The sequence below is a fragment of the Onychostoma macrolepis genome, chromosome 07, assembly GCF_012432095.1.
Source record: "Onychostoma macrolepis isolate SWU-2019 chromosome 07, ASM1243209v1, whole genome shotgun sequence".
Lineage (NCBI taxonomy): Eukaryota > Metazoa > Chordata > Actinopteri > Cypriniformes > Cyprinidae > Onychostoma > Onychostoma macrolepis.
Window position 1 is genome coordinate 34,684,458 of NC_081161.1, and position 25,621 is coordinate 34,710,078.

At 36.3% G+C, this 25,621-nt stretch overlaps 1 protein-coding gene across 1 annotated transcript; it reads left to right on the plus strand.

The window, feature by feature from the left end:
• The first annotated feature begins 5,001 nt into the window (after positions 1–5,001).
• On the plus strand, positions 5,002–25,438 carry slc7a8a (solute carrier family 7 member 8a). The gene is given in 13 exon segments (XM_058782431.1): positions 5,002–5,218; positions 5,607–5,838; positions 12,818–13,022; positions 13,862–14,013; positions 19,273–19,398; positions 20,458–20,611; positions 20,913–21,036; positions 21,373–21,476; positions 21,825–21,833; positions 21,835–21,919; positions 22,075–22,224; positions 22,484–22,661; positions 22,874–25,438. Coding segments are annotated over 12 exon segments (1,590 nt in total). The 5' UTR covers positions 5,002–5,218; positions 5,607–5,693; the 3' UTR covers positions 23,032–25,438.
• The last annotated feature ends 183 nt before the right edge of the window (positions 25,439–25,621 follow it).

A 25,621-nucleotide genomic window follows, 5' to 3' on the forward strand; every position in this document is an offset into this window, starting at 1 on the left:
CAAAATATCTTAAATTGTATTCCGAGGACGAATAAAGCTTTTATGGGTTTGGAACGACATGGGGGTAAGTGATTAATGACCAAATTTGCATTTTGGGATGGAGTATCCCTTTAACTCCACTGACCACACTGTATAGACAAAAAATGCACACTTTTCTAAATATCTTCTTTTGTGTTCCACAGAAGGAAGAATCATATAGGTTTTGAACAACATTTTTGGGTGTGCTGTAAATTTAAATAAAATGCGTTTGCTCACAAATACAAACATATGCATATCAGTTACAGACAAAACAAAAGAAACACTTATGGCAATCAGACAGACTTAAAGTATGTATGCTGTAGAACTGAATATGACAAAAACATATATGTAAATATAGTTTTATTCCTCTTGAGTGTGTGTTCTGTTTTATGACGAATATCTATGTTCTTGGACATATTATTCCTGGAGCACATGTGCTCTGTGTGTATGGTAAACAGATGTATCAAATTACACTTCCTAGAAATACTCGCGCCCCCTCGCTACATGCCTCTCTCATTCTTTTTTCTTCACTTACACTCTTACTTTTTATCTCTTTCTCTCACAAGTTCATAACTAAGTTTATAATTCTCTGTATTCACACAAACACATACAGTGTGCCACATGTACACGTACTGAAATATAGCCTGTCCTGTTTCATTTCCTCCATTCCCCCGGTCCATCATACCTACTAAGGGAACTTCATCCACATTGCGTAACACTCCTTCTCATGTTGTGGTAAATGAAGTGTAGCAGAGCATGACTCAGCAGCCTTGAGGTCAACAACTCAAAAGCTGTTCCGTTTTTTGGGGGGGTTTCAGAAACAATAAATGGATGGGGCAGAATAGTATTTGCTGTCAATCACAACTTGTCAGTGGGACCAAAATATCTGAGACCACACAACTACAGTGTGACTGAAAGCAAATACTATATGTACTATACTATATATATATATATGTAAGAGTCTGCGCTATTTCTAAGTCACTAATCAAATGAGTAATTGTGTGACATTGTGCATGCGAACTCCTTTGTGCAGATGATCAGATGCTCTTTTGAATGTCGGAAGTTCATATTCTAATTATTTATTCATATTATATTTGTTATATATTTTATTTAGAATAATGATGTTACATGAAATACATGAAAAACTGAAATACATGATTCATTGAATTTACTAAAAAACAAATTTAAGGTCAGTGGTTGCAATCAATTTATTTTAGCTACATTTAAATAAATTTTGTTGAAAGTTAGTCAAAAAAATGTTTGTAAATTCAATGAACTATTTGTATTAAAATATGTGAAATTTTAATTATTCACCAGTGTGATATAAGCCAGGGAAAATGAAATGTCATGGGCCATATCCATTGATCAAAAAATATTGCTGTGTCAAGCTGGAAATCGCCGTAAATTAGCAGAAAGGGGTGCTGCTTGGGCAATATCTTTCTATATCCTGCTGCCGATTAGGTATCTCAGAATTGAACTCTCTTAATCCGATCTGGCTATAGTTCAGTTTTCTCTGAGGTTAAGCTGGGCTTATTTGTCTTGCTGAGCTCTGTTTTTGTATTGATATTGTCATTTTTTCCAGCCACTGGGCAGTAAACAGAACTAAAAGCTTTGGGTATAAATTAACCTCATATCTCTGCAAATCTCAGTAGTTTCTAGTGCCCTCTTATCACTGAGAAAGAAGAGTATTTGTGTGCGGAATTTGAGGAGACAGAGACGGAGAGACAAAGGGTAATAGTGGCCATATCAATGTAAGCAACCATTTATCAGTGTGTTGAAGGCTAAATGTTGCTGACATTTGACAATCCACTGCAGTTTAAACTCAATGCTCTTTCTTTCCCACCAGCCATGATCATTTTATCATTTTTTTTTAGTTTATATGTTTCGGTCTGAAAACATGTAACAGTTTTTGATATGTTGTTCACAATATGTTCTTTCTTTACTGGCTGTATCTTTCCCATTTTCTCAGCCCTCTTTTCCTTTCACGCATTATAACTTGAAGTTTTGTGTCCTTCAGCATTTTGCACTCTCCACAGGTATCGTTTATCAAACTGATCAGATAGGAAAGTTTCATCAAAACGGCTGTCTGTTTCCTGTGTACTTCCGCAGGCCTTCAGCTGAACGTGCCCCTCACTCATGTGGATTTGACATGTTTATCTGTCCACTGTCTTGCTGATTAAAAGGAGGAGATTGGGTCAGTCCAGACGAGATTAGTGCAACACACATTCACACAGTTCATACATGCACGTTTATACTTAGTGAAGGCTAAAGGGCATTTTAAATATTTCAAGACAACATTAACCATTTTCAGATGATTTAAAAATGATTCGTTTTTGATGGCAGGCATAGTTTAAGGGAATAAAATGCAGCAAAAACATTAACCAGAAATAATGCATGACAAATATTCAGAATCTTTGAATTTATTTTATTAAATAGATTTAAAATACTGCAATTCAAAGAAATATTGTTATAATCAGTATTTGTTTTGACTTTTTTGTCACCCCATTTGCACATTTTTTCTTGTTTAAAACAGGTTTCTGCTTAAAACATGAGAAAAAAAAAATTCTGTTAGAAACTACTGTGATGTGATGTTGTGAAAATATAACCACTGAAATATTGTTTTGAAATCATCTCTCCTTGTCACACTCATTGAGCTTCATGAATTAGAGATGAAGAGATAATGTGTAAACAATCTGTATCAAACTTATGAGTGTTGATGTCAAATGAATTTCATCTCGTATCACAACGAATGTCATATTAACCTGTAAAAGCTGCTCTAAGGTCTATACCCGTGTACTATCTGTTTACTCGGATACACGGCTGACTGGTGTTTGTAAGATGTATTTAACCGGGTGAGTTTGACCCAATGCCCTGCTTACGCTCACTGAGCAAATTAATGAGAAAGAAGGCCATCATGAGGGTCGCGTGTGGCTCTGTGTACATGTGTGTGTGGAGCTGTGCGTGTGTGTGCGCCTACGAGAGCCATTAAGATATCAAGCAATATCCCATTTATCTATGACAGCACAGCTGTGCCAACACAGTTCTGGAGTCTTCTTGTCCAATTTGATTCACATAATAATGAATGATGTGATGCAGTGGCAAAAACATTACATTTACCTCAACTGCCCTCCTACTCTTCTCTTTTCTGTCTATATTATCGCTAGACTGGTTCTGGAACACTTTGTACCTCTATAAAAAAATGCACTTTGCCCAACAATTAATAAGCAGGACTAAAACGCTCGTTTTTAAAAAAAAAATTTTTATATTGCTGCTGTAAACATTGGCTGAAAAATGCTGCCTTCGTTGGTAATATATTGAGATGGCAACAAGACCCATCCTGTTTATTACGGTGTCTGGGTGGATTTTGATTTGCTGTCTGTGGAATCCTACAATCCTATGCTATTTTTGATCTTATGACTCATTTTCCGTTGAGGAATAAGCAGTGCAGTCACAAAATATTTGCTTGGTCTAAAGAATATGTTCTGGATCCTTAGATATCACATTATGGGGCCTTGGAGGCCTGTCTAAAACTGGTTTCTTTTAAGGTACACTGTAAAATATTTCCGCCCACCTCAACCTCACCTCAAAAAAAACGCCACAGGTGTCGTCAATAGCAAAGGGTTTCTGAATTGCCCGTACATGTTTAAGTTCCATCAGACTGGCTGTACAAGTCATTTCAACTTAAATTATATTAAACTGACCTTAAAAAAAAGTCAAGTTGAATCTCAGATAACTTAAAAAATTAAGTTGAAATTGCTTACATCGTTGATAATATAATTTTTTTTTACAGTGTTTAACTGACAGGGTCAGACATATTAACTTATATACAGGGTAAAATGGGAGAAGATACCCCCTTTAAAAGCAACGTGGACTTACTTTTAAATTTATATATAAGTTTAGCATGTGCAGGATGATGATGCATCATCCAATTTGTTATTATAGGAAATAAATAGAAACAGTCGCTAATTTAGTTGTTATAGCACAAAATGTCAAGTATTAAAAGAGGGGAGATATGTCATAATAGCAACACTATGAATGCAAATTTAATGGGCTTTATTGAAAACAAAGATAAAATGTACATCTAATTTATGAAATTATTAAATAATAACCCCATTAATTACAATAAGTAATAAATTAAAAAATAATAATATTTTGTATTATTTTAAATATTTAAAATAATTCATTTACAAATAATAATACATGCCATTTGGGGCCTGGCATCTAATTTTAGCTTTTATTTTAAAATAAAATCTATAACTTCTACTCTGTTTACATATTTAAAAAAAATTTAAAACAGCGATGTGTCCACAGATCCCTCATTAACAAATAGGCACAAAAACATATTTAGCCATAATATATATAGGCCTACATACACACACCTCAGATGTCTCTGGGGGGAAAAAGTGATCTATGAAAGCATAGCCTATTATGGCTACATATGTTTTGTGCCTATTTATATTTGTTAATGAGGGATCTGTGGACACATAAAAAAAAATATATATATATATATCTATATATATATATATATATATATATATATATATATATACACACACACACACACACACACAAGCTGCAACGGAAAGCGCACAAGCCGTTGCTATGGTTACTTTCTGGTTATGGTTACTATCTCTAGTGGCAGGTGCAAATACTATTGTGTGTAGCCTACTTACTAAAACGTTTAATCATACTAATACGTGTGGTTACTAAAAGGTGTACATACACACTAGAAGAGCATTTGTAAAGCATTTTAAAGTCCCTCAGCCTTCTTCGTGAGATAGTATTATTGTGTAATATTTCCACCAGGCTTTGGAAGCAGACACATCGAGATGTTTAGAAAGAAGCGACAGAAAAATGAAATTGTATATTGTTTGGTTGAGGTAGGTCATATTCCTTACCGTGCAGTTGAACAGCTTGCAAGGGCTTATGAGGGAGGTGTGTAGACCACAAAAACAAGAGTGACGCGGGGGAAGGGGAGGAGGTGCGACTGTACTTATGGAGGCGGATAGGAGGGGGCTGACATAAGGAGTATATACTACAGACTGGAGGCTCTTGGGCCACTGGTGCTTTGGATATCACTGGAGACGCGAACTGTTTTCAGCGCGCGGACACCGAACTACCCAAAGGCGTTTGGCAGGAGTCCTTGCCAAAACGATGCACGCGTTATCTTAAGAACGAGGAAGCACCCGACATTTGAAAGGTAGGCTACAGGAAGGAGACATCTGTGAACAGATTTGGTGGCGTGGCGTTTTGGTTTAAACGACAGATTAAAACCTGGATAGCCTTCACAGACTGCAACAAAAGGATACATAAAAGTTGCGACTGGAGTGTTACTGTAGTTTTTTTTATACGCTCGAAATTAGTGCTGTAGGCTATATGGATTTTTAACGCACGGAAAGGAAATTAGTATTCAGTAGCATCGGACAGTGCCTTATTTTAATTGTATTGTATAACCTTTCACCGCCACTACACACAATATTTACTGACACATGCTTCAGAGAAGCCTCACGTTCATAAGAAAGGAAAGATAAAGGGCGCATAGCATATTTTGCTCGAGATAGTATACGGGCTGTTTATGTGTACTTTAGAGTCGCTATCTGAGATCTGACCAGCGGTACGCGGCTCTAGCATCACCGCTCAATACCGAGGACTGAACATCTCAATTAACAATCAACATGACGGATGGACCGAGACAAAGAGGCAGCGCAGCCCCGAGCACCAGCGAGGATGCAGCCGCAGACACGGGGAATGCAGCAGGACAGTCATCGGTGGCGTTGAAGAAGGAGATCGGTCTCGTCAGTGCTTGTGGCATTATTGTTGGTGGGTGTTCTGTTGTTCCTTTAAATATATTTGTCATAGGGGTTTTTAACGGATGTACGGTAAAGCATGCGCTTGACTGGAGAATGCTGAATGAAACTGAAATCTTCCAGTCTGCTTCTCTCTCACACACTAATCAGTCTTATGAAATGGAAAATAGGTAATTTACGTTGGGAAAATTATATATATATATATATATATATAAAAATGGGCCAAGCTATGCATGAGATCTAATGATATTCTTATAAATTAGCATGGGTCTCTTAAAGATATTTTTCAGGCACAATGCTGGCACAACATTCAGGTAAAATGGGCCAGCTGTTCAGTTAAAATGGGCCAATATAAAATAACACAAGTAATTTCAGCTTAAATCACTTTATTATTAACAGCAAGTTGACACTATTGTCTTTAGTGTGCCACAGCAACACCATAAATGTATTTCATTAAATAGAAAGTTGAAAATTTAATTAAACAATTCAATTAAAAATGAACTGATCATGTTGTATAGGTGTGTGTTTCAGTGCATTGGTGTCTTTTGTGTGCATGTATGTGTGTATGCTTGTATTTTTTTAAAGACTGTTAAGATTTTGTATGGATACATATCTACAGTAGGCCTATAAACCTATTTTCACCCTCAATTTATGTGTAAGTGTGTGTGTATGCAGCCCATTTTACTGACATTCTTTCAGGATCCTTTCCCTTTCTCTTGTCTCTCTTTTTCCTTTCTTTGCTTGTCCTCCTGCCATACTACCTGCAATGCAAGTTTTTAAAAGACTGTTAAAATTTAGTATGGATACATATCTAGGCCTCTAAACCTATTTTTCACCCTCAATATCTGTCTAAAAGTGTGTGCGTGTATGCAACCCATTTTAGCTGAAAATTGTGGCCCATTTTAGCTTAACCAGCCATTTCTACCTAAAATGACCTTTTTTCACAAAAATCAAAGTTTCTTTTATAAATTAAACTTTTTTTTTTTTTTGAAAGAGCATGTCAAAACATTGTTCATAAACCTTTGCTTTGTTGGTAAGCTTACTTATAATTGCCTTAGTAATCTTATTAGTGATGAATGAAATTTTCTATGTCAGGCTCAATTACCTTACAATTTCTCTGACAAGCTTCATGTAACACTCTGCCCTGCCCTCCTTAAAAAAACTCAGACCAGTAAAAATTATGGTTACATGTCAACAAGTGTTGACGCAACAATGCAAGATCAGTTATTGTGATTTTCTTTAAAAATTTAAAGAGATATGATGCTACAACCTTATTTGGCCCATTTTACCTGATAGCCCATTTTAGCTGACTTCACCCTATATATGAATGAATATAGGCTCTATATATAGCGCACACACTGAAGTAGAGCATGATAAGGGTTTTTAATGGCTGATAACGATAGCATTTCGATTTTAATATTTTCAATGTTAATCTTTGTTTGCACACAATAATGTTGTTACTCTAAAATATTCATGGACATTATGTTTAGCATGTGTTGCAGTTTAATGATTTTTTTTTATTAATCATTGTGACAAATACTATAGTTCACTATAGATCAGTCTCTTGTAGTTAAATATTAACAAAGTAATGATAGCAAACAACATGTGCATATAAAAGAAGAATATTTTTACTCAAAACAATGAAGGGTGTCAGCAGATTTGGTAACTGACAATTTTTAAGTATCACTACTACTGTCATTAGCCTATGGATTTCTGCAAAATAAGCATGTGCTTTTTTTTTTTTTTCCTTTTTTTTTTTTTTGTTCAGAATAGAACATTATGGTTTAAACAAGAATTTAAAAAAGAAATGCACCTGCCATGCTTGTGTCAAATTAGTGTTCTTCTTCACTTTCTTTTCTGGATTTCATAAAAAAAACAAAAAGAAAGAAAAGTCAGTGGCAGAGAAACCACAAAGTGAGTTGGAAGTGAAGACAGGAAACGTGACTGAACTTTTGTTAAAATGTCAAGTTGGTTATTGTTGAGTACATCGCAGAGCAATTCTCATTTATTGCTTTAGGCAGCATTAAGCTATAAAAATATATTTGAAAAGCAAAACCCACCCAAGATAATCCCAACCCACATTTTAACTGCAGCTATATGATAATCCTCTTCGGTTCAGGTCACACATTCACATGTTCTCAGTCGTCCCACGTGAACATTATTATCAGGTGATTGTCGCTTCGGATCACTCAAAGCTTTCATCAAGACTTTGTTCTCTGTGTGCTTCATTAAATTTATCAAAATACTTTATAACTGCTGCTATTCTTATCCTTATCAACCCCTTCAGTGTGATATTGAACCCTCATTTACCTGGAAATGAAGCATGGACCTGAAAGCGAACTTTTTGTAGTTTTTGCATAGCCCCAATTTGGATGTTGATTTAGATGGATTGTCAGAATGGAAACACGTGCCAGAAAAATTATTTTAGAAGAGGAAAGGTTGACAGACCTTCTGTAGGTGAATGAAAGAGAAAGAGATTGTGAAATGATCCAGATATCAAAGAGCAAACTGGCCTCACATGTAACAGAGAGATGCTTTTGGATTGATTGGAGAACATCATACATCAAGCTGGTTACAAGCTTATAAAGTTTTATGTGTGTAACCAGTCAGCAACTCAATTAATCCTCCAGTAAGATGATTCAAATGAAATCAAAGTGAAAATAATTTATATATATAATCAACATTGAATATATTTGGATTGTGTGCTCCTCAGCCAATAAAACTAAAAGTCTTGATCTTTACTTTCTTTCTCAGTTGCAGTTTGATGTAGAACCGAAAACCAGTGTTGATAGTATGTGGTGATCATACAAACCATTACAGATCACAGTGGAACCTGTTTTATTTAATGAAAAGAGACCATGTTTTTGTTCAAATGGCTTGCTTCGTTAACCCAAACTCTGATTTTTATATGTGAATTTGTAAAAGGGAAACATCTGTTTTCCAAGGCTACAGACCCACAGAAACAGTTGGCTCAATAGAGGCATGAAAGAAAATCAATTGGACAGTTGACAGGGATTCACCTCAGCAAGCATGATAGCAAGAGCAATAAATAAAAGTACCAAAGTACCAGGATTGCACATCACTGCACAATATATGAGCCATGTCTCCGCACAGTGATAGACGTGCAAATATGATAAGCTGATAGCAAAGAGTGAACTCATTTTAGGTAAATCAGTTCACTGTGGCCACTTTGGCGCCACCCTGTGCAGCTATAATGCATGTAGGCAATCAATGACCTAAATCCTGAATAAAGCTGCAGTCTTGTTAGCAAAATTTCACAGGCAAAAAGTTTATTGATAATTGTTTATAGTGTATTGATATGAAGCACAGCTCACAAAAAGTAACTAACCAAGCAGCTTTCTGGTCGCACCAAATTCACATGACCAACTTGAACCCACTGCAAAATCCATGTGGGGAAATCTTTCGCCTTCATGTGAAATTCCTGATGTGTGGATTTGTTAAAATTACTGGATTTTGTCTGCGAAAATTTGCCAAAAACAGTAGATGTGACTGCACCTTAATGTTTCAAATCTGACAACAATGCTATCATAAATTTAGCTTTTTACCAATCTAAAATCATGCTACAAAACAGTATTTTTCAAGCTGGTGCAGCTAATTTGCATGCATGTTCTACAGTAAAAAGCCAGATGACACTTTTGGATAAAAGGGCTTTGAACTGAAAGGCGTGACTTCTATGTAGTGTTTGACAAGGCTTGATTAGATCAATGTGAGTAGATTGACAAACTAGAATGTTAAATCAGGGATTGCTGCTGTGTTGCCTGTGATGTTTGTGCGGTGAACACTCACTAGGGAAGCAAAAGGATGCAGTATGAACAGGAAATCCATCTGCGTTTTTTTTCCACTCGAGTCAGCAAAACTTCTCAATCTACAAGTGTGCACAATGATTTATCAGCCCCTTTAAGGATCACAGTTTAAAACGTGTTGATGTCCACATTTCACAGCTTCCATATAGTCAAATAATACTCTGGCTGGCTGAAACCAGATCAATCATGCTTTGGCAATAGTAAAAGATACCTATGATTGTATAAAGTTGTGTAACTTGTACTTTGAGGTCATGGGACATGCTGAAATTTGTGATAATCATATCTTGACAGAGCATTTTCACAACAGAGATTAAAGGAGAGAACTGAAGAGGGAGAATATCCAAAGACAGAAGCTGAATGATCCGGTCTAGTCATAAAGGTTTATGGATATTCTTTTAGATGAGATTATTCTGTGAATGAATCATGACAGCAGTGGCTGTAGAAAAGAAGTCATACTTGTTTATAGTGGCTATGTTTAACGGACACTTATATCCAAAGTGATTTACAGAACACAATTGCTGTGACAATCCCACAGGAAAACCAAGACTAGTTGCCTTACTCAAGGGCACAGAGGTAATAAGGCAGAAACACTCCAGCTCACGCAGACCTGAATTTCCACATGAATCGGTTTGTGTAAAAAGCCCAGACATGTAGTGCAATCAGGGAAGATTAAAGTATAAACCACAGTTACAGTCCATGTGCAAAGGCGGTAGTCACTCAACAAACTGACTCACATATTAGAACGGCAGTTTTTGCTTAAGAAATCTTTTTTCCTTTGTCCAGTTTGCCTAAGTCACATGGGAGTCTTCTTTTGACATTCCTCTGGTTTTTGAGCACTTCATGTGGATTTGGTGGAAATGCACCTTTTTAGTAAAGTCTGACTAGTTTTGTGTGTGTACCTTTTATTGTAATAGATTAGTTGTTCTGAATTAGACATTGTTTCATTGTAGAAATGGTGGTTTACATTTGCAAGTTTGCATTTGCACAATGCATTCTCTCATACAGTACAGTGACCTCAAAAAATATTTGGATGCTTAAAAGTGTATGAACATCTTTGTATTGTATAACAAAATATCTAACCAGCTGGAATTTATTTTATATGACAAAAACACTTTTAAAGCGGTCATCGGATGCAAAATTCACTTTACATGTTGTTTGAACATAAATGTGTTAGAAGTGTGTGTACACATCCACCCTATAATGATAAAAATCCACCCAGTGTTTTTTTTTCTTAAATCCCCTTTCTCAAATCAGGCTATTCTGAGATTCCTGTCAGAATGACGTAGTTCTGTACAGGCCACGCCCACGATAGTTGATTGACAAGGCCGTCTTACCTTAGACCCACCCTGAGTGAGCTAAGAGCTGTCCACCATTGTGTCAACTTCCGGTGCAGGGGAAGACAAGAATGTCTCCGATTAAGCGATTGAGGTCTTTTGTTGTTGGATGTAATAATGTACATAGCAGTCGTCATTTACTCCCATCTGAGCTGCTGAAGACGCAGAGGATTAACGTTTGTTTTTGAAGTGAATGCGCCCCTGATCTACCTAAATGCATCTATGTTCGTGCGAATCATTTGTGATCCAGCTTCATCTACAGAAGTAGTGTGTATAAGGGTTTTTTATGAATCTTTGCAAATCACCTTTCCTAATAATGTGCTAGTTAGCAAGTTTTGCGGCTGAAGTTTACAGTCTGCTCATCACCCCACAGAAGAGAGGGGCGGGGTCAGCAGAGCCCATTAGCATTTAAAGCAAGGAAACGGCTTGCTATGAACAGAGCTGATTTTGACAAGGCAAAAAGGGTGTTTTTTACACTACCATTGAGAAATTTTAACCAAAGTATGTTATAGACTTTTCATTAAGACCCTAAAGAATCAAATCAACTTGAGGAAAATGGGCATCCGTTGACCCCTTTAAGTATTTCAATTCGAGATGATTGAACAATAGATATATTTCTCAGAATTAAGACTAAATATATTGTGGCACTTTCTGCTTGTCTTGTCTGTGGATGTATGGAACATAAACATATTGAACCGGATTGAACATGACCTAATTCATCTGCTAAAATTGACCAGTTGGGTAAAAATAATCAGTAATGGCTCATATAATTGAAATTAAATCCCACTTTGTTTTATATTTTTTGTACCTAATGCAATGCAATTTAGACATTTTTACGAGTGAAATAATTAGCTAAATATTTTTGGGGCCAATATATGTATCACAAACAGACATTGATCACACATTGTTGGTGCACTACTGCACTAAGTGCACACCTTTTTATACAGCTAGACAAATACACACTCCCCCATAAATTTGCTGTGTGTACTCACTCCATTAATCACGCTGAATACTAACTCAGCAAATTACAGTCTGCTCTCTGTGAATCATTTTCACCACCTGCTTTCTCTCTCTTGGTTCTCCCTCCTCCTTCCTTCTCTTTTTCTCTCATTTTCATTTCCTTGTGATCCTGCTATTCTTCAGTTTTTTTTTAATAGCCCCTATTTTCTCTTTGTCACTATTAGGTCTCACTGATATCTATATTTCCTGAAGCGTGTCACACTGTCATCTCATCGTGCCTTTCTATATATTTTAGGGTGCATAAAAGTAGGGAAGTAATTTAGGATGTCTAAAATAAGGGAAGCACCATATTGGATATTTACCAGCCAAAATTGGGAAACTATATGTTTCTGTCTATTTTGAGATTCAGATAATGATCTAGCACTAATTTAAAAAGATAGAGACAGATTAGGACAAAAATTTAATCTCTTGAAGAATGTTTTATCTTTAAGAGCACGCTGGAGTGAATTTCTGTGTGCACACACAATTATAGTTTTGTATAGTACTGTGTTATAATTTACTTTTTTCAACAAAGTTGTATAGATTTATAATATGGATCAAAACATAAAAATAAATATTGACTTTAAAATGTATATCTTTAATGCATTTCTACAAATGTAAAATCTAAATCCTCACTTAAGATAAAGTCTATTTCATTCAAATGGCTTTTAAATTGGAGCGCTTTAGTAGATTCCTCCAGACATCCATTAGGCATAGGTCTGTTACACATAATCAGTGCTTTTTTGGAGTTCATGTTGAGAATTGAAAGCTTATATAGTGACATGACAGCTCCCATTCTTTGTTTTCTCAACCTCTTTGTTTTTTTCTTTTACAGGTAATATTATTGGCTCTGGAATCTTTGTCAGCCCAAAGGGAGTGTTGGAAAATGCCAGTTCAGTGGGCCTGGCCCTCATCGTATGGATCGTCACAGGCGTTATAACAGCGATCGGCGCACTCTGCTACGCTGAGCTGGGCGTTACTATCCCCAAATCTGGAGGCGACTACTCTTATGTCAAGGACATCTTCGGAGGGCTGGCAGGGTGAGGTTTTCAGCCACACATTGGTTTTAATATTAGTTCCAGAGGCTACTTCTAAACAGTCAAAGTCCAAAGTCTATATTATTTCCAAAAGCTGCATCCACTTTTAATTTTTAAGTAGGTGACTTATTATTAATAATGGAAACCTTATTGTGTAGGGTGATGACAGTAAGTCAGAATAAGTCATAAATTCAACTTCAAGAAAAATAATTTTATATATATATATATATATTTTTTTTTTTTTTTTTTTTTTTTTTAGTTTGCAGCCATCACAGACAAAATATTCTGAGTTACTGTGGACTTTTGAAATTGTAATGTAATGTGCAATAAATATTACTATTTTCATGTAAAACCATATAAAGCGGATAGCTGAAAAAATTCATGATGAATAGCTGGTTTTGTCTCCTCAAGCGCCTGTAATTTCCTTTCAATGAGTAAACACCATTATCTGTCATTATATAGCAATTAACTTGTTAACAGCATTAGCATTGCAGCTGTTTGGTGAAGTAGTTGTATCTGCCATTAGAAATTTATTAATCCAATAATAGGCAGTAAGTGGTCAATCAAACCTTACAGCCCTGGCTTTGCTCACATGCCAACAACCTTTGATTAGCTGGTCACTCAGTCGTGACTCGATTTCACTCAGCACCAACAAATGATAGTGATAAAGAGAGTCTATCCTAAGAATAAAGGTATTGCAATATGCAAATAACACAATGCCTATCACTAGCTAAAAAAAATGTTATTCATGTTATTACTATTATGTGTTTTTTAAGATGAAACACAGTTAAGTCATTTTTTAGGGAAGTATTATAACATCTATGTGTGATTTTGTGCTACAGGTTTCTGCGGTTGTGGATTGCTGTGTTGGTGATCTACCCCACTAACCAGGCGGTTATTGCTCTCACCTTCTCCAACTATGTCCTGCAGCCTCTGTTCCCCACCTGCTTCCCCCCAGAGAATGGTCTGCGTATTCTTGCTGCCATCTGCTTGTGTGAGTACCAAAAGGAGAAACAAAGATCTCATTGTCCTAGTATTTAGGAATGTTAGGGATTTTGACATGCATATTAAGACGACTATTGATATTGCTATAAGGCCTCACATTAAAAATTGAAGGCCTACCTTAGTAAGCATTGTCAATTCCTAGTCGCCTGTCCTGGTATTGCAAATATTAAAATACTGTTAAGATACCATTAATAATTAATAATTACCAATAATAATTATTTTCATGTTCATGGCTGATATTAAAATTCTATACTTTAATAAAAAGTAGAATCAATCATTTTAAATGCAATAAAAAAAATCACATTTAAAAGAGGATCTGGTTTTGATGTGAAAATATGTTAAGGTTATCTGAATGTTTTGAAAACTCATAAGATGACAAATTTTGATGATTTAGATGATAAATCCTGTATATTGAATACATTGTTTTGTGTTGTTTACCTCACAGATGCAACAACATCTTACACAATCACTATTTCCACATCTGCTTGTGATTCACTTGTTAAAACTTGTATATTTTATACATTTTTCTCTGATAGCACATGCACACTTTTTTGCCGGGAATGGAAACTTCATTACATCCTCTTATGTTTGACCATAAGGTCAAATCACGCTCAGGTGAAAAAACATTCAAAGCCAGGACTAGAGAAACAGAGTTTGGGGACTGACAGAAAGAGCGAGATGAATTGATGTGTGAATGAAGAAGGCCAAGGGGTCTTATCCTGGGAGAGTGGACAGAAAGATTGTGGGAAAATATGCAGAGGATAGAGAGGGATGAGAGTGAAAGAGAGAAGGATGTGTGAAGATGAATGGAATGATGTTTTTCAAGGCGTCAAGAAGCCTTGAGCGTGGGCTTTCTGCAAACTTCACGCTGGAGCTACAAATACTGCAAGCTATATGTAGACAGACAAACAACAGAGACCCTAGGAAAAGAGAGAGATGTCAAGAGAAGATATTAGGTGATATTTCACCTTTCTTCAATAAGTTTCAATTTAAGAACAGCTGTGTAGTTAGATTAATAATTTAATAACAGTTCATAACCTTTTATCTTTTTATGAATCTGAGTGAGAATTATCTATTTAACTTTTGGCTTGTAAACCAGTACAAGCTGTTTGTCCAGTTTGGAACTTTTTTTTTTTTTTTTAACTAACCAGATGTTCTCAAGCTGCTCTGAAGCTTTTTTCTTCTTATTTAGTTAAACTTTTGTTTTGTTTAGAGAACGGCAGGAAGTGAGTGAAAGGGCAAAAGTGGACACTATGGCACAGTTTTACAGGATGTCCCTGCTCTTGTACCCTACTGCTTTATACCTCTTTACCTCCTTAATGCCTTTTGTTCTAGAACAGTACAGCAATTCTGAGAAAAGTTTGTCTGTAAGTGTACGCACTGTTCTCTCTCAAAACATGCCTAAGTAGGCAGCATTTTAAGGGAACACAGGCATACTCTTGACACAAACACTATTCCAAAAGGTAGTCAGAAAAACTGCTACCATTTGAGACATCCTTCTTTTGGCCAAAAACTGGAAACATTGCATTTATATTTTTCAGAGAAGACAATCCAATAAGGCAATAGTTGTGTCTCAAACGGCGCACTATGCCCTTAGGCTTTGCTACATAAGGAAAGCTGAAGGTCGATTGCATCATCAAGGTATTTTAATCATAAAGGCACTTTTTCTTTTTGGAATTTTCAGCGTAAAGACACTATTTATACTACAAAAAAGGGAAGTATGCAAAATTGGACACAACTATTCTGACAAGCTCAGTGAAAAAAAATCAATCTAAGAAGTGATAAGTGAGAGAAATGTTGAATATTATTATAATTACTGTATAAGTCATTCAATTTTGTTATGTACTAAAAAGTTAAATCTACTTAAAAACTCACTATTTTACCCAAATATTTATGTGCACTGTGGTTTATCATAGCTGGTATCACATGCTTAGCTTAGCAACATGCTAACTGTATTGAAATCAATTGTGAAACAAACTTTGCCTGTGACATGCTATTTGTGTTCCAGATCAATGCATTTTAAGTTGGGATGCTGCCTATGTAGGCAGTAAAAGAGCAAGACAGTCCACTAAGTTTTAAAACAGAGCCCATTGTGTTCAACAGGCTGTTGTATATGGGTGATTCTTAGACTATGGGCACTTTATGTTCTTTGGTCATATTTAAAAATACATATAATTTTGGACAAATTCCTCTTTCTTTGTGAAACTAACAATAAAACCACCTTAAAAACTTTTTACTACCTTTCTATTATGATTTTTTCATACTTTTCAACCTCCTTATAGGTGTCAAATCACTGTTTTCTCCTTTTCGCACACCCAGACTTTTAAACTTCAACAATGAAAATACAGTTTAAAAATATGACTTATGTGGTAACTATTAATATACCTGAATTAAGCACTAGTAAAATAATTAAAATACATTATAGTATTTAATGTGAGATCACTATCAATATTACTTTTTATACAAAATATAGCTGTCGCACAGTATTGGTGTCATTTCCTCCACAACACTGTAATGTCTCTTTAAAAAGTTTATGTGAAAGATTGTTTAGGTGGTTTCTATGGAAATCTTCAGTGACATCAGAGCACATGTTGGAAATGGAAGGAATTTAAATTTTCATCAATATGAAGAAAAATCAAGGTAAATATTGCTTGATCAGTTAATATTTATTCTATGTCATTTCCAAACATGCTGTACCTGTGTTTTTAAAAAGCTAAAAATTGTGAGTTAGATAAGAGTATTTTGCATACATGAAATGCTAAGTATTAATTCAAAGCTAATCAGTGAAGCTATCTTCCATTTTTTCACAAAAAACTACAGAAATGTCATTTCCACCACAGTCATTTCCACCACACTGCCTCTGTGGTGGAAATGACATTTATGGTTACAAAGTACAACTGATATGTTTAATGACTTTGTGAATTGAGTTTAATGAGTGTGATGAGTTTAAGACTTTTTCTAATAAATATCTCTGCTGTTTCTCTACATTCAGGTTAATTCATTGTCATTTCCACAACACCCTGTCATTTCCATCACCACACATTTAAATTTTTTTAAAAAAAAGTTCTCATCACACATTAAAAATTTATCCACAATATATGAGATCATGTTCTACTTATTATAAAAATTCAAGTTATTTATTTTCTAATAAGCTCTTACCCAAACTAATATTAAATTTCAGAGTGTGACAGGTGTACAGTTCAGCATTTGGTCCTTAGGACAGTTCATTTATCTCATTGACAAATGTATAATTATTGTACATTGTGGAGAAACTGGTAAAACTAGTTACAAAAATTATCTTAGACAATTGGCATAAGTGGCATAAGTTATTCTATTTTTAAATAACAGCTGTATATTGAGATATGGAAATTACATTTGTTCATTGCAGGTCAGAAAAATGTAAAATATTAACAATTTCTCTTGTAATCTAAGTTTGTCCTCTTACAGACCTTAAAACTAGACAGATTATTCAAATTTATGAGACTGTGTTATGTGACTTTTGAACAAGTTTTTTTTATTCAACTTCACAAGGCTAAAAGTGCGCCCATATGCGAAAAGTTGTTTAGCACGTTTGTACTTGCATCAAATCCAAGATATCAAGGCTATAACATGTTAAATGAGTAACTCTGGCCTGTATGTGTGTGTGTGTGTGTGTGTGCGTGCGTGCGTGCGTGTGTGTGTGTGTGTGTGTGTGTGTGTGACCTCCACTGTAAGCAGCTTATTGCAGTAAGATTGCTGTTGTCAAAGGAATGTTTCTGCATGCTTGCATTAGCATGTTATACTATGTAGTGCAGACTTCACTACCTCAATTCTGTAGGGAAACAGTTTATTCTGTAACTTTCTTAGTCCTGTCTCTGCTTATTTTTCTTTTCTGAAAGAGTTTCACAAACACCACCTTCTAAGACGTCCCATCCAGTACATTTCCCAGAATGCACTGCCCTTATCTCAAGACATGATTGGGCTCAGTTAAAGGCACGTCATTGCTCTGTACAGCGAGGCAGTGTTGCTTTTACACAGAGATAAGACATAAGGATTACACCTCCTTGCCCAAAGCTTTGTAGTGTTTGGTTTGACTGCGTTCCCTTCACATTGTAGGCTATTAGGCAGGGTGTCGCTTTGCTCTGTCAAACTGTTTGTGTCCCATTAGTCACAAATAATAATTATCAAGGATTTTGTGCAACAAAATATACCACTCCACCTTATTGCAGTTGACTTGCATTGTAATGTCAGCGACTGTCGTGACTAGATGCTGTTCCAGGTGTAAGCAGTTTGACACTGAATGAGAGCCAAGAATTCTCACTGTGTTTGGCCACTGTACACAGACTGTCTCAATTCATGCCCAGTTCACACTAGTTTTGTATATAATTGCTCTGTTGATAGGTTAATTAAATATACATAGCAATATCAGTCTGTTTAACTACCTGTTGTGGTGGGTGATTTGAATTACTGCTTGTCTGCAAGTACATGAATAGCATGTAAATGAAAAAGGACAAAGCTGAACTCTGAAGTGCAAATCATGAAGGAGCCTTTTTGCATGTCTTGCAAGTTCTCAAAAGTGCAAGACTCAAAGTTTACTTGCGTCTCTCTGATTTTATGACCAAATATGTCTGTCACATGCCATCAGAAGACATGTGCATGTGACTGTGAGCGTTATTTAGCACATTTACTTTTTCAACAAAAATTTAAATTAGTAAAAATGTATATGAATGTATAAGAAAACATATTTTACATGTTCTAACTAGTTACTTTTTTGTCCTGATTTTTATCACCTTTGAATTTTTTTAAAAGTGCAAACATTTCATGTAATCTCTTTAAAATCATGAGGTAAAAAAACACTGCTTGAAAGTTTACAGTAGAATGATGCTATCAATGCCTCAGTTGTAGAATTGAAAAATGAATACATTTTTGAATAAAAACATCTGCTAAATCAGTAACTGTAAAAGGTGAAATTCCCTAGTATAATTATTTTGTGCTGCCTTTTTAACCTTATTTCACCTGTCTATCTGTCTCAGATGTAATGTTCACTGTCTCAGTGCATTCAAATGTTTATATATATTAAAAAGGGTTCCTGAAGGTCTATTCCAAGCTTATCATTTGTGTGTCTGATTAATTCCTCATAGCTAAAAGCATTATTTTATAATCCTTTGGCATACTAGACTGCTCAAACTGCAGGGCGCCATTAATCTCACCAAAGGCTTATAATGTGTGTGTGTACCAGCCTTGTAACCTCCATATCTTTGTGTTTCAGTGCTGCTGACTTGGGTGAATTGTGCTAGCGTGCGCTGGGCAACACGAGTACAGGATGTCTTCACTGCAGGGAAACTTCTGGCCCTCATTCTTATCATCATCATGGGCATCGTACAAATCTGCAAGGGTAGGCACCATATGTCTCTGTATGTGTGTGTGCTTGTTATATATTACTGGCTACTCAAGAAGGTCTGTGCTAAATATCATGTATGTGTGTGTGTGTGTGTGTGCACATGTATTTGTACGTGCCATGCTTGTTTTTGTGTGTGTGTTTGTAGAAGTGTGCATGCATGACTCCCTGTCCTCTTGGGTACGTTGCTTCATCTCTAATAGCTCCGTAAAATCTCCAGAAAAACTAAAAGCACAGCACTTCCCCTCTCTGTCTCGTTGTCTCAGCAGAAGTCACTGGGTTCAAACCCTCTAATAAAAAATAACACTGATAATGCAGCTTTCACAGCTGATGCGCCAGAGAGGATTCAATAATGATCACACTGCCGACGGCCTGTTAGCTCAGACGCTGACCTGATAATATGAGAGTGACAGATGTGATTCCGCGCCAAATCTCTAAAAAAAACGGGATTTGGGTTAGTTGGCACTGGCTGCTCTTTAATGTGGGGTCTTCAGGGTCACATATGCTCTCAGAGAGGGTTCAGAGAGTACATGTGACCTAAAGTCCTGACCCTAGAAATGTGGTATTAACACTATGGCTTAGGGAACAAAAAGATTGTATGCTCAGAAAATCCAATTCAAACCAGTTAAAAGTTGTAGTTGTATTTTGGAACATGGTAGCTGGTTTCTAACTGGTTCAAGCTGCTTTAGGTAGATTACTAGCTGGTGGGAATCTGTCAGAGATGGTAGACCATATTGATCAAATGTGCCTTGCTGGAAAAAAAAATACCAGCACCAGGTTTTTTAATGGTCTAAGATGGCCTACCAGTTCAGCCAGATTACTACCAGCTTGATCCAGTTGATTTTAGCTGAGTTTGTATAAACGTACTACAATCACACAATGATATTTTGGTCCAGAGAACTTGACCTTCAGTTGCTGTTTTTGTGATTACTTTAAGCTGTTTCGGGTGAAAGCTTTTGCTAAAAATTAACTAACTAGCTAATAAACAAGAGGCATTTTATGACAAATTTCCCTCTGAATATTTCATCACTATTGTTCCCTTTCTTCTTTGTCCAGGCGAGTATTACTGGTTGGAGCCGGCCAATGCTTTCGAGCCGTTTCAAGACTATGATATCGGTCTGATCGCTCTAGCATTTCTACAGGGGTCCTTCGCCTACGGTGGCTGGAATTTCCTCAATTATGTCACAGAGGAACTCGTCGACCCCTATGTGTAAGCCAATTCTCATCCAAAGAGCTTACAGTAATTCAACACTGTGTTCTCAATATTTAATTAGCGTTAACAAGATACAAGTTTGTAATATCCAGCAGAGAACCACATAATGGATCAATAGTTGGAATGGTGTGCAGTATATTAAACCGCACAAGTAGAAAGAGCCAAACGGATCACTGCTTAATTTTACACAATGCTCTGAAGTGGCAGCTGGAATCTGCCTGTAGTTGTAGTTGGTAGCTGAAATAATGCAATGTACTTCTTCTGACTGAACACTTTTGTTTTTTATTTTTCCTTACAGCAACCTTCCCCGTGCTATCTTCATCTCCATTCCCCTTGTTACCTTTGTGTACGTTTTCGCTAACATTGCTTACGTCACTGCCATGAGCCCTCAGGAACTGCTGGCTTCTAATGCTGTAGCTGTGGTGAGTGACCTGTGTCCATTCTTCCCACTCAGACACTACCAGATCGCAAACTGAATGATTGTTTTGCTTAATGCAGGAGATTCTTTGACATATCTACCCAAGTATCAATATTTCAAGTTCTTTGATTGATACTTGGAACGAGGTCTTGATGCCTGCCAGTATACCATTCAAACAGATATATCAGACTCCAGAATCTTCTGCATTCAGTTCTAATGACTTTCTTAATGAAACAGCACAGATATTATGGACATGATAATGCATGTATTCGACCAGCGTCCTCTTTTCCTCTGCTTGTCTCTCTTTTCTCTCCTTCACTACTCTGTTGCTCTCTCCCAGACGTTTGGTGAGAAGCTGTTAGGAGTGATGTCATGGATCATGCCCATCTCTGTGGCCTTGTCCACATTTGGGGGGGTCAACGGCTCCCTCTTCACCTCCTCTCGGTCAGTCCCTCCATCCATCCATCCATCCATTCATCCATACATAATTCATACACAAGCCTCAATTATCTATCAATCTATCTATCTATCTACTGTATCTGTCTATCCATCTATCTGTCTGTCTGTCTGTCTATCTATCTATCTATCTATCTATCTATATCTGTCTATCTATCTATCTATATCTGTCTGTCTGTCTGTCTGTCTGTCTGTCTGTCTGTCTGTCTGTCTGTCTGTCTGTCTATCTATCTATCTGTCTTGTTTCTGTCTGTTCGTGTCTTCACATACTCCCTTCTAATGATTATATTGGCATCCTAAATAACAGTATTCTTGGGTCCTCCTCACATTGTTCAGGTTGTTCTTCGGGTGCACGTGAAGGTCATCTACCTAGCTTACTGGCTATGATTCATGTGAAGCGCTGCACCCCAATTCCAGCCCTGCTCTTCACTGTGAGTATTATATATATATATATATATATATATATATATATATATATATATATATATACCCCTTCTCCCTCTTCTTTATACCTTACGCTCACTTTTCTTGAGCATGAGTTGTCTTCATGATGTGACATCAAACACCCTCTCTTGCTCTCTTGCAGTGCCTCTCAACGCTTCTGATGTTGTGCACCAGTGACATGTACACACTCATCAACTATGTGGGTTTCATCAACTACCTCTTCTATGGTGTCACTGTTGCGGGGCAGATCGTGCTGCGGGTTAAACAACCAGATATGCACCGGCCAATTAAAGTAAGTCCTAAGAATTACTGAAAGCCAGTGTTAACCATTTTACTAAGTTTTTGCTCGGTGATTTCAATAGTTGTTGGCTTTTGACTGATGTTTTACCCTCTGTATCTATCCGGTATTCTATTCAGTGGATGTATTGATATTGCTATAACCTTTGCATCATGTTGTGATTGTCCAGTTCCAGGTATATACGTCCCATATAAGATGAAACCTTAAGATAATTTTTCCTTCTGACTGTTAATGTTACTTCTGCTACTCACAGATCAGTCTGGTGTGGCCTGTCATCTACTTGCTGTTCTGGGCCTTCCTGTTGATTTTCTCTCTGTACTCTGAGCCCGTGGTGTGTGGCATTGGCTTGGCCATCATGCTTACTGGAGTCCCTGTCTATTTCTTGGGCGTGTACTGGGACAACAAACCACAGTGTTTCAATACATTTGTTGGTAAGTTGAACACAGTTCAAAGATGTGTTAAGCTTAATGATAACATCACTATGAGAAACTATGTACTCGAGTAATTTATACTGTTATACAGCAAGGATGCATTAAACTGACTTATAATGGTACAAAAGATTTGTATTTCAAATAACTATTCATCAAAAAATCCTGAAAAATGGTATGGTACGTAAACCGAATTCCTTTTTTTGTGTTTTCAGACAAGATGACATACCTGGGTCAGAAGTTTTGTGTAGTGGTCTACCCAATGGAGGACGAGAAGAAAAACGAGGAGTCTGAAGAAGAGATCGAACTGAAGGAACAGTCGGTTCCACTGTCAGCCGAGGATGAGCAGACACCGAAATCAGCTGACTGCTGAACTGACATATGGAGACACACTCATTCACTCACATACAGGCAGCCAGATTTATTCAGCTAGACACTGGAAATCAAACTCAGATTTTTAAATACCTCTGTATTTTGCCTTTTCATAAAGAGGGGGTTGCACTGGAGTGCAGTGGCTAAGCTTAGGCGAGTAATGAACAGAGACTAGCTGCTCCACAGGTCATGTGGTTCTGCTGTAGTGGTCTTATTCAATGTTCTCCGTTCTCTCTAGTTGCTAGTCTCTTAGCAACTGCTTTCTACTCCATTTGCTGTGCAACAGAATTACAACATTAAAATGTGGGATGGCATAAAGCTCTAGAATGTATTACTTATAAACACTGGTTTGGAAAGGTCTGATTTTTTAAAAAGACCTTTCTGAAACATTCCTTTTCTATGAGAATTAGAATTCTGTTTCATTCATGCTAAAAATGCCAAAATACATCATGGCTTCGCCTGAAATGGTGGCAGGGTTCATTTTATTTATTTATTTATTATTGAGTACATTCTAATGTTCTAATTCTTACCCCCCTCTTTATTTTTCCTTTTTTTAGTTATCTCCCAACACTTCCAGGAATAAATGTTTTTTTATAAGCCAAAGCTGTATTTTAATTTGACATTTTCTTATTTCAAGTGTATTACATCACACCAAAACACTCAGAAGCATTTCTTTTTATTTATTTTGATATTTTTGATTGTCCTGTTCTATTATGAAATTATTGTTCTTCTACAATTTATTTTCTCTGTTCTCTTTCCTGAAGGAAAGCTCTGGGATCTTTTTTTAATCATCATATTTTTAAGGCATATATACAAGAACCAATTGTGGTGGTTCAGAGTAGATTTCTACCAGGTTACTCTGGTACTGATACAATTTAAGCTCTTTTATTTGCCTTAAAACTTTTACATAAACTGTATAAAGTTATTATCACTGCTGAAGAGTATTTTTCTTTCTGATGTTTTTGAAGATAAAGAGTGTTCAGTGAAAACCTAAAGAGGTCATTGTGAAATGAAGTGTTGCAATGGTATCTTCATTCTGTGTGGACTTTACACAGAGAATATGGCTCCTGACACCATCGGCTTTATAGCCACTGTCATAACCCGCAGGTTTGCTTTCACGCAGTTCAATTACTTCACAAGTATACACACAAAAGCGTGTTTGGTTATGTATGGCGAAAAAAAAAAAAAGAAAAACAGTAGTGTTGCATAGATAGTGTCTGTGATGTAGCTGAAAGCCTGTGAGAATGTAATAGTTTTGGTCCTGTCATTTATTATGTGAATATTCAAAAACTTGAAATCAATTATGTCAGAAGAGCTCCTTAAATCAGTCTTTTAATGCACAATATATTATAATTGTGTAGATGGACTGTAGATGTTAATGTAGGTGCAATACAAGGGACTAGCAACAATCGATCAAGCTAACAAACATAGTCTGGATGATTCCATTAATATACTAAATAATTGAACTACAGACCTAAATGGAGAGCCTTGAAGATAATTAATTTTCTAATAAAATTACTTCAAATATATTCATTTGTGTAAGTAAATAATATATGCTCAGTTCAAGAATACATGATTAAAGTGTTCAGTATGTATGTCACTTGTCCATACAAGCGTGTAAGGCTTTTTAGTGGTCACAGGGTCTTTGTATTGTGCCTCTGTATTGATGTCACACTTGTGAAGACTATGGAAAAGTGCCAATTGTTCTTTGTTTTATTATTATTTTTGCAGATCTGTAGTGTGTAGGTGCTGTATAAAAAGCAATATATATCAGTGTAATTCATTGCACATCCATTTTGCATGAGCTTAATCCCCCACATTCCTTACACAGACTATAATATCAAATCTATAACCTTCATACTTGCACAAGAATCACTGCCTTTTGGTTCCTCTGCCCTGTTATCATCCATTATTCAACTGACCGCGTAAACTTTAATCATTGTATGTATCATCGAAGGTGCAGAGCACCTTTGGTTGCAGTAATGCTGCTCCTGAGCTGTGCCTCGGTATCCAGCACTGCCTACTGTGTGCTAAACACAAACACTATGTATATTTTATATGGAAGCTGCGACTCTGATTGTGCTGCAATATTTGGCTATCCCTTCCACACACACATTCTCATACAGGTGATACCAAAAGCCATGCAAAATGAATTCTGTCACATATTTGATTGATGTTAATATTTTGAATGTCCTCACAATTACATAAAAATCAAGGAGATTGACTTTTATAGATTATAAGATTAAGATATGTACAGTTTAAAAGGATAACGACCATAAAACTCAAATTACCAAATACACATAACTGGGGGTGAATGGTTTGTACCAGAGTCTTCTTGTTTACTCTATGTTTTGTATTTGTTTGAACAGTATATATTAAAAGACAAATAAATCTATATGCTGAACCAGGGAAGACTTGTTTATTCAGTCTGACAGGAAAAACTGTGCTACACGGCCACCTACTGCAAGTTAGGAGAATAGCAGATTGCGGTCACCTTGTTCAATAGTTTCACAGCTGTCACATCTGTTTAATAATGTAAAGGTTTTTCAACTCACTTGGGCTGCACATTACGGTTTTTCTCAGTCGCTTTG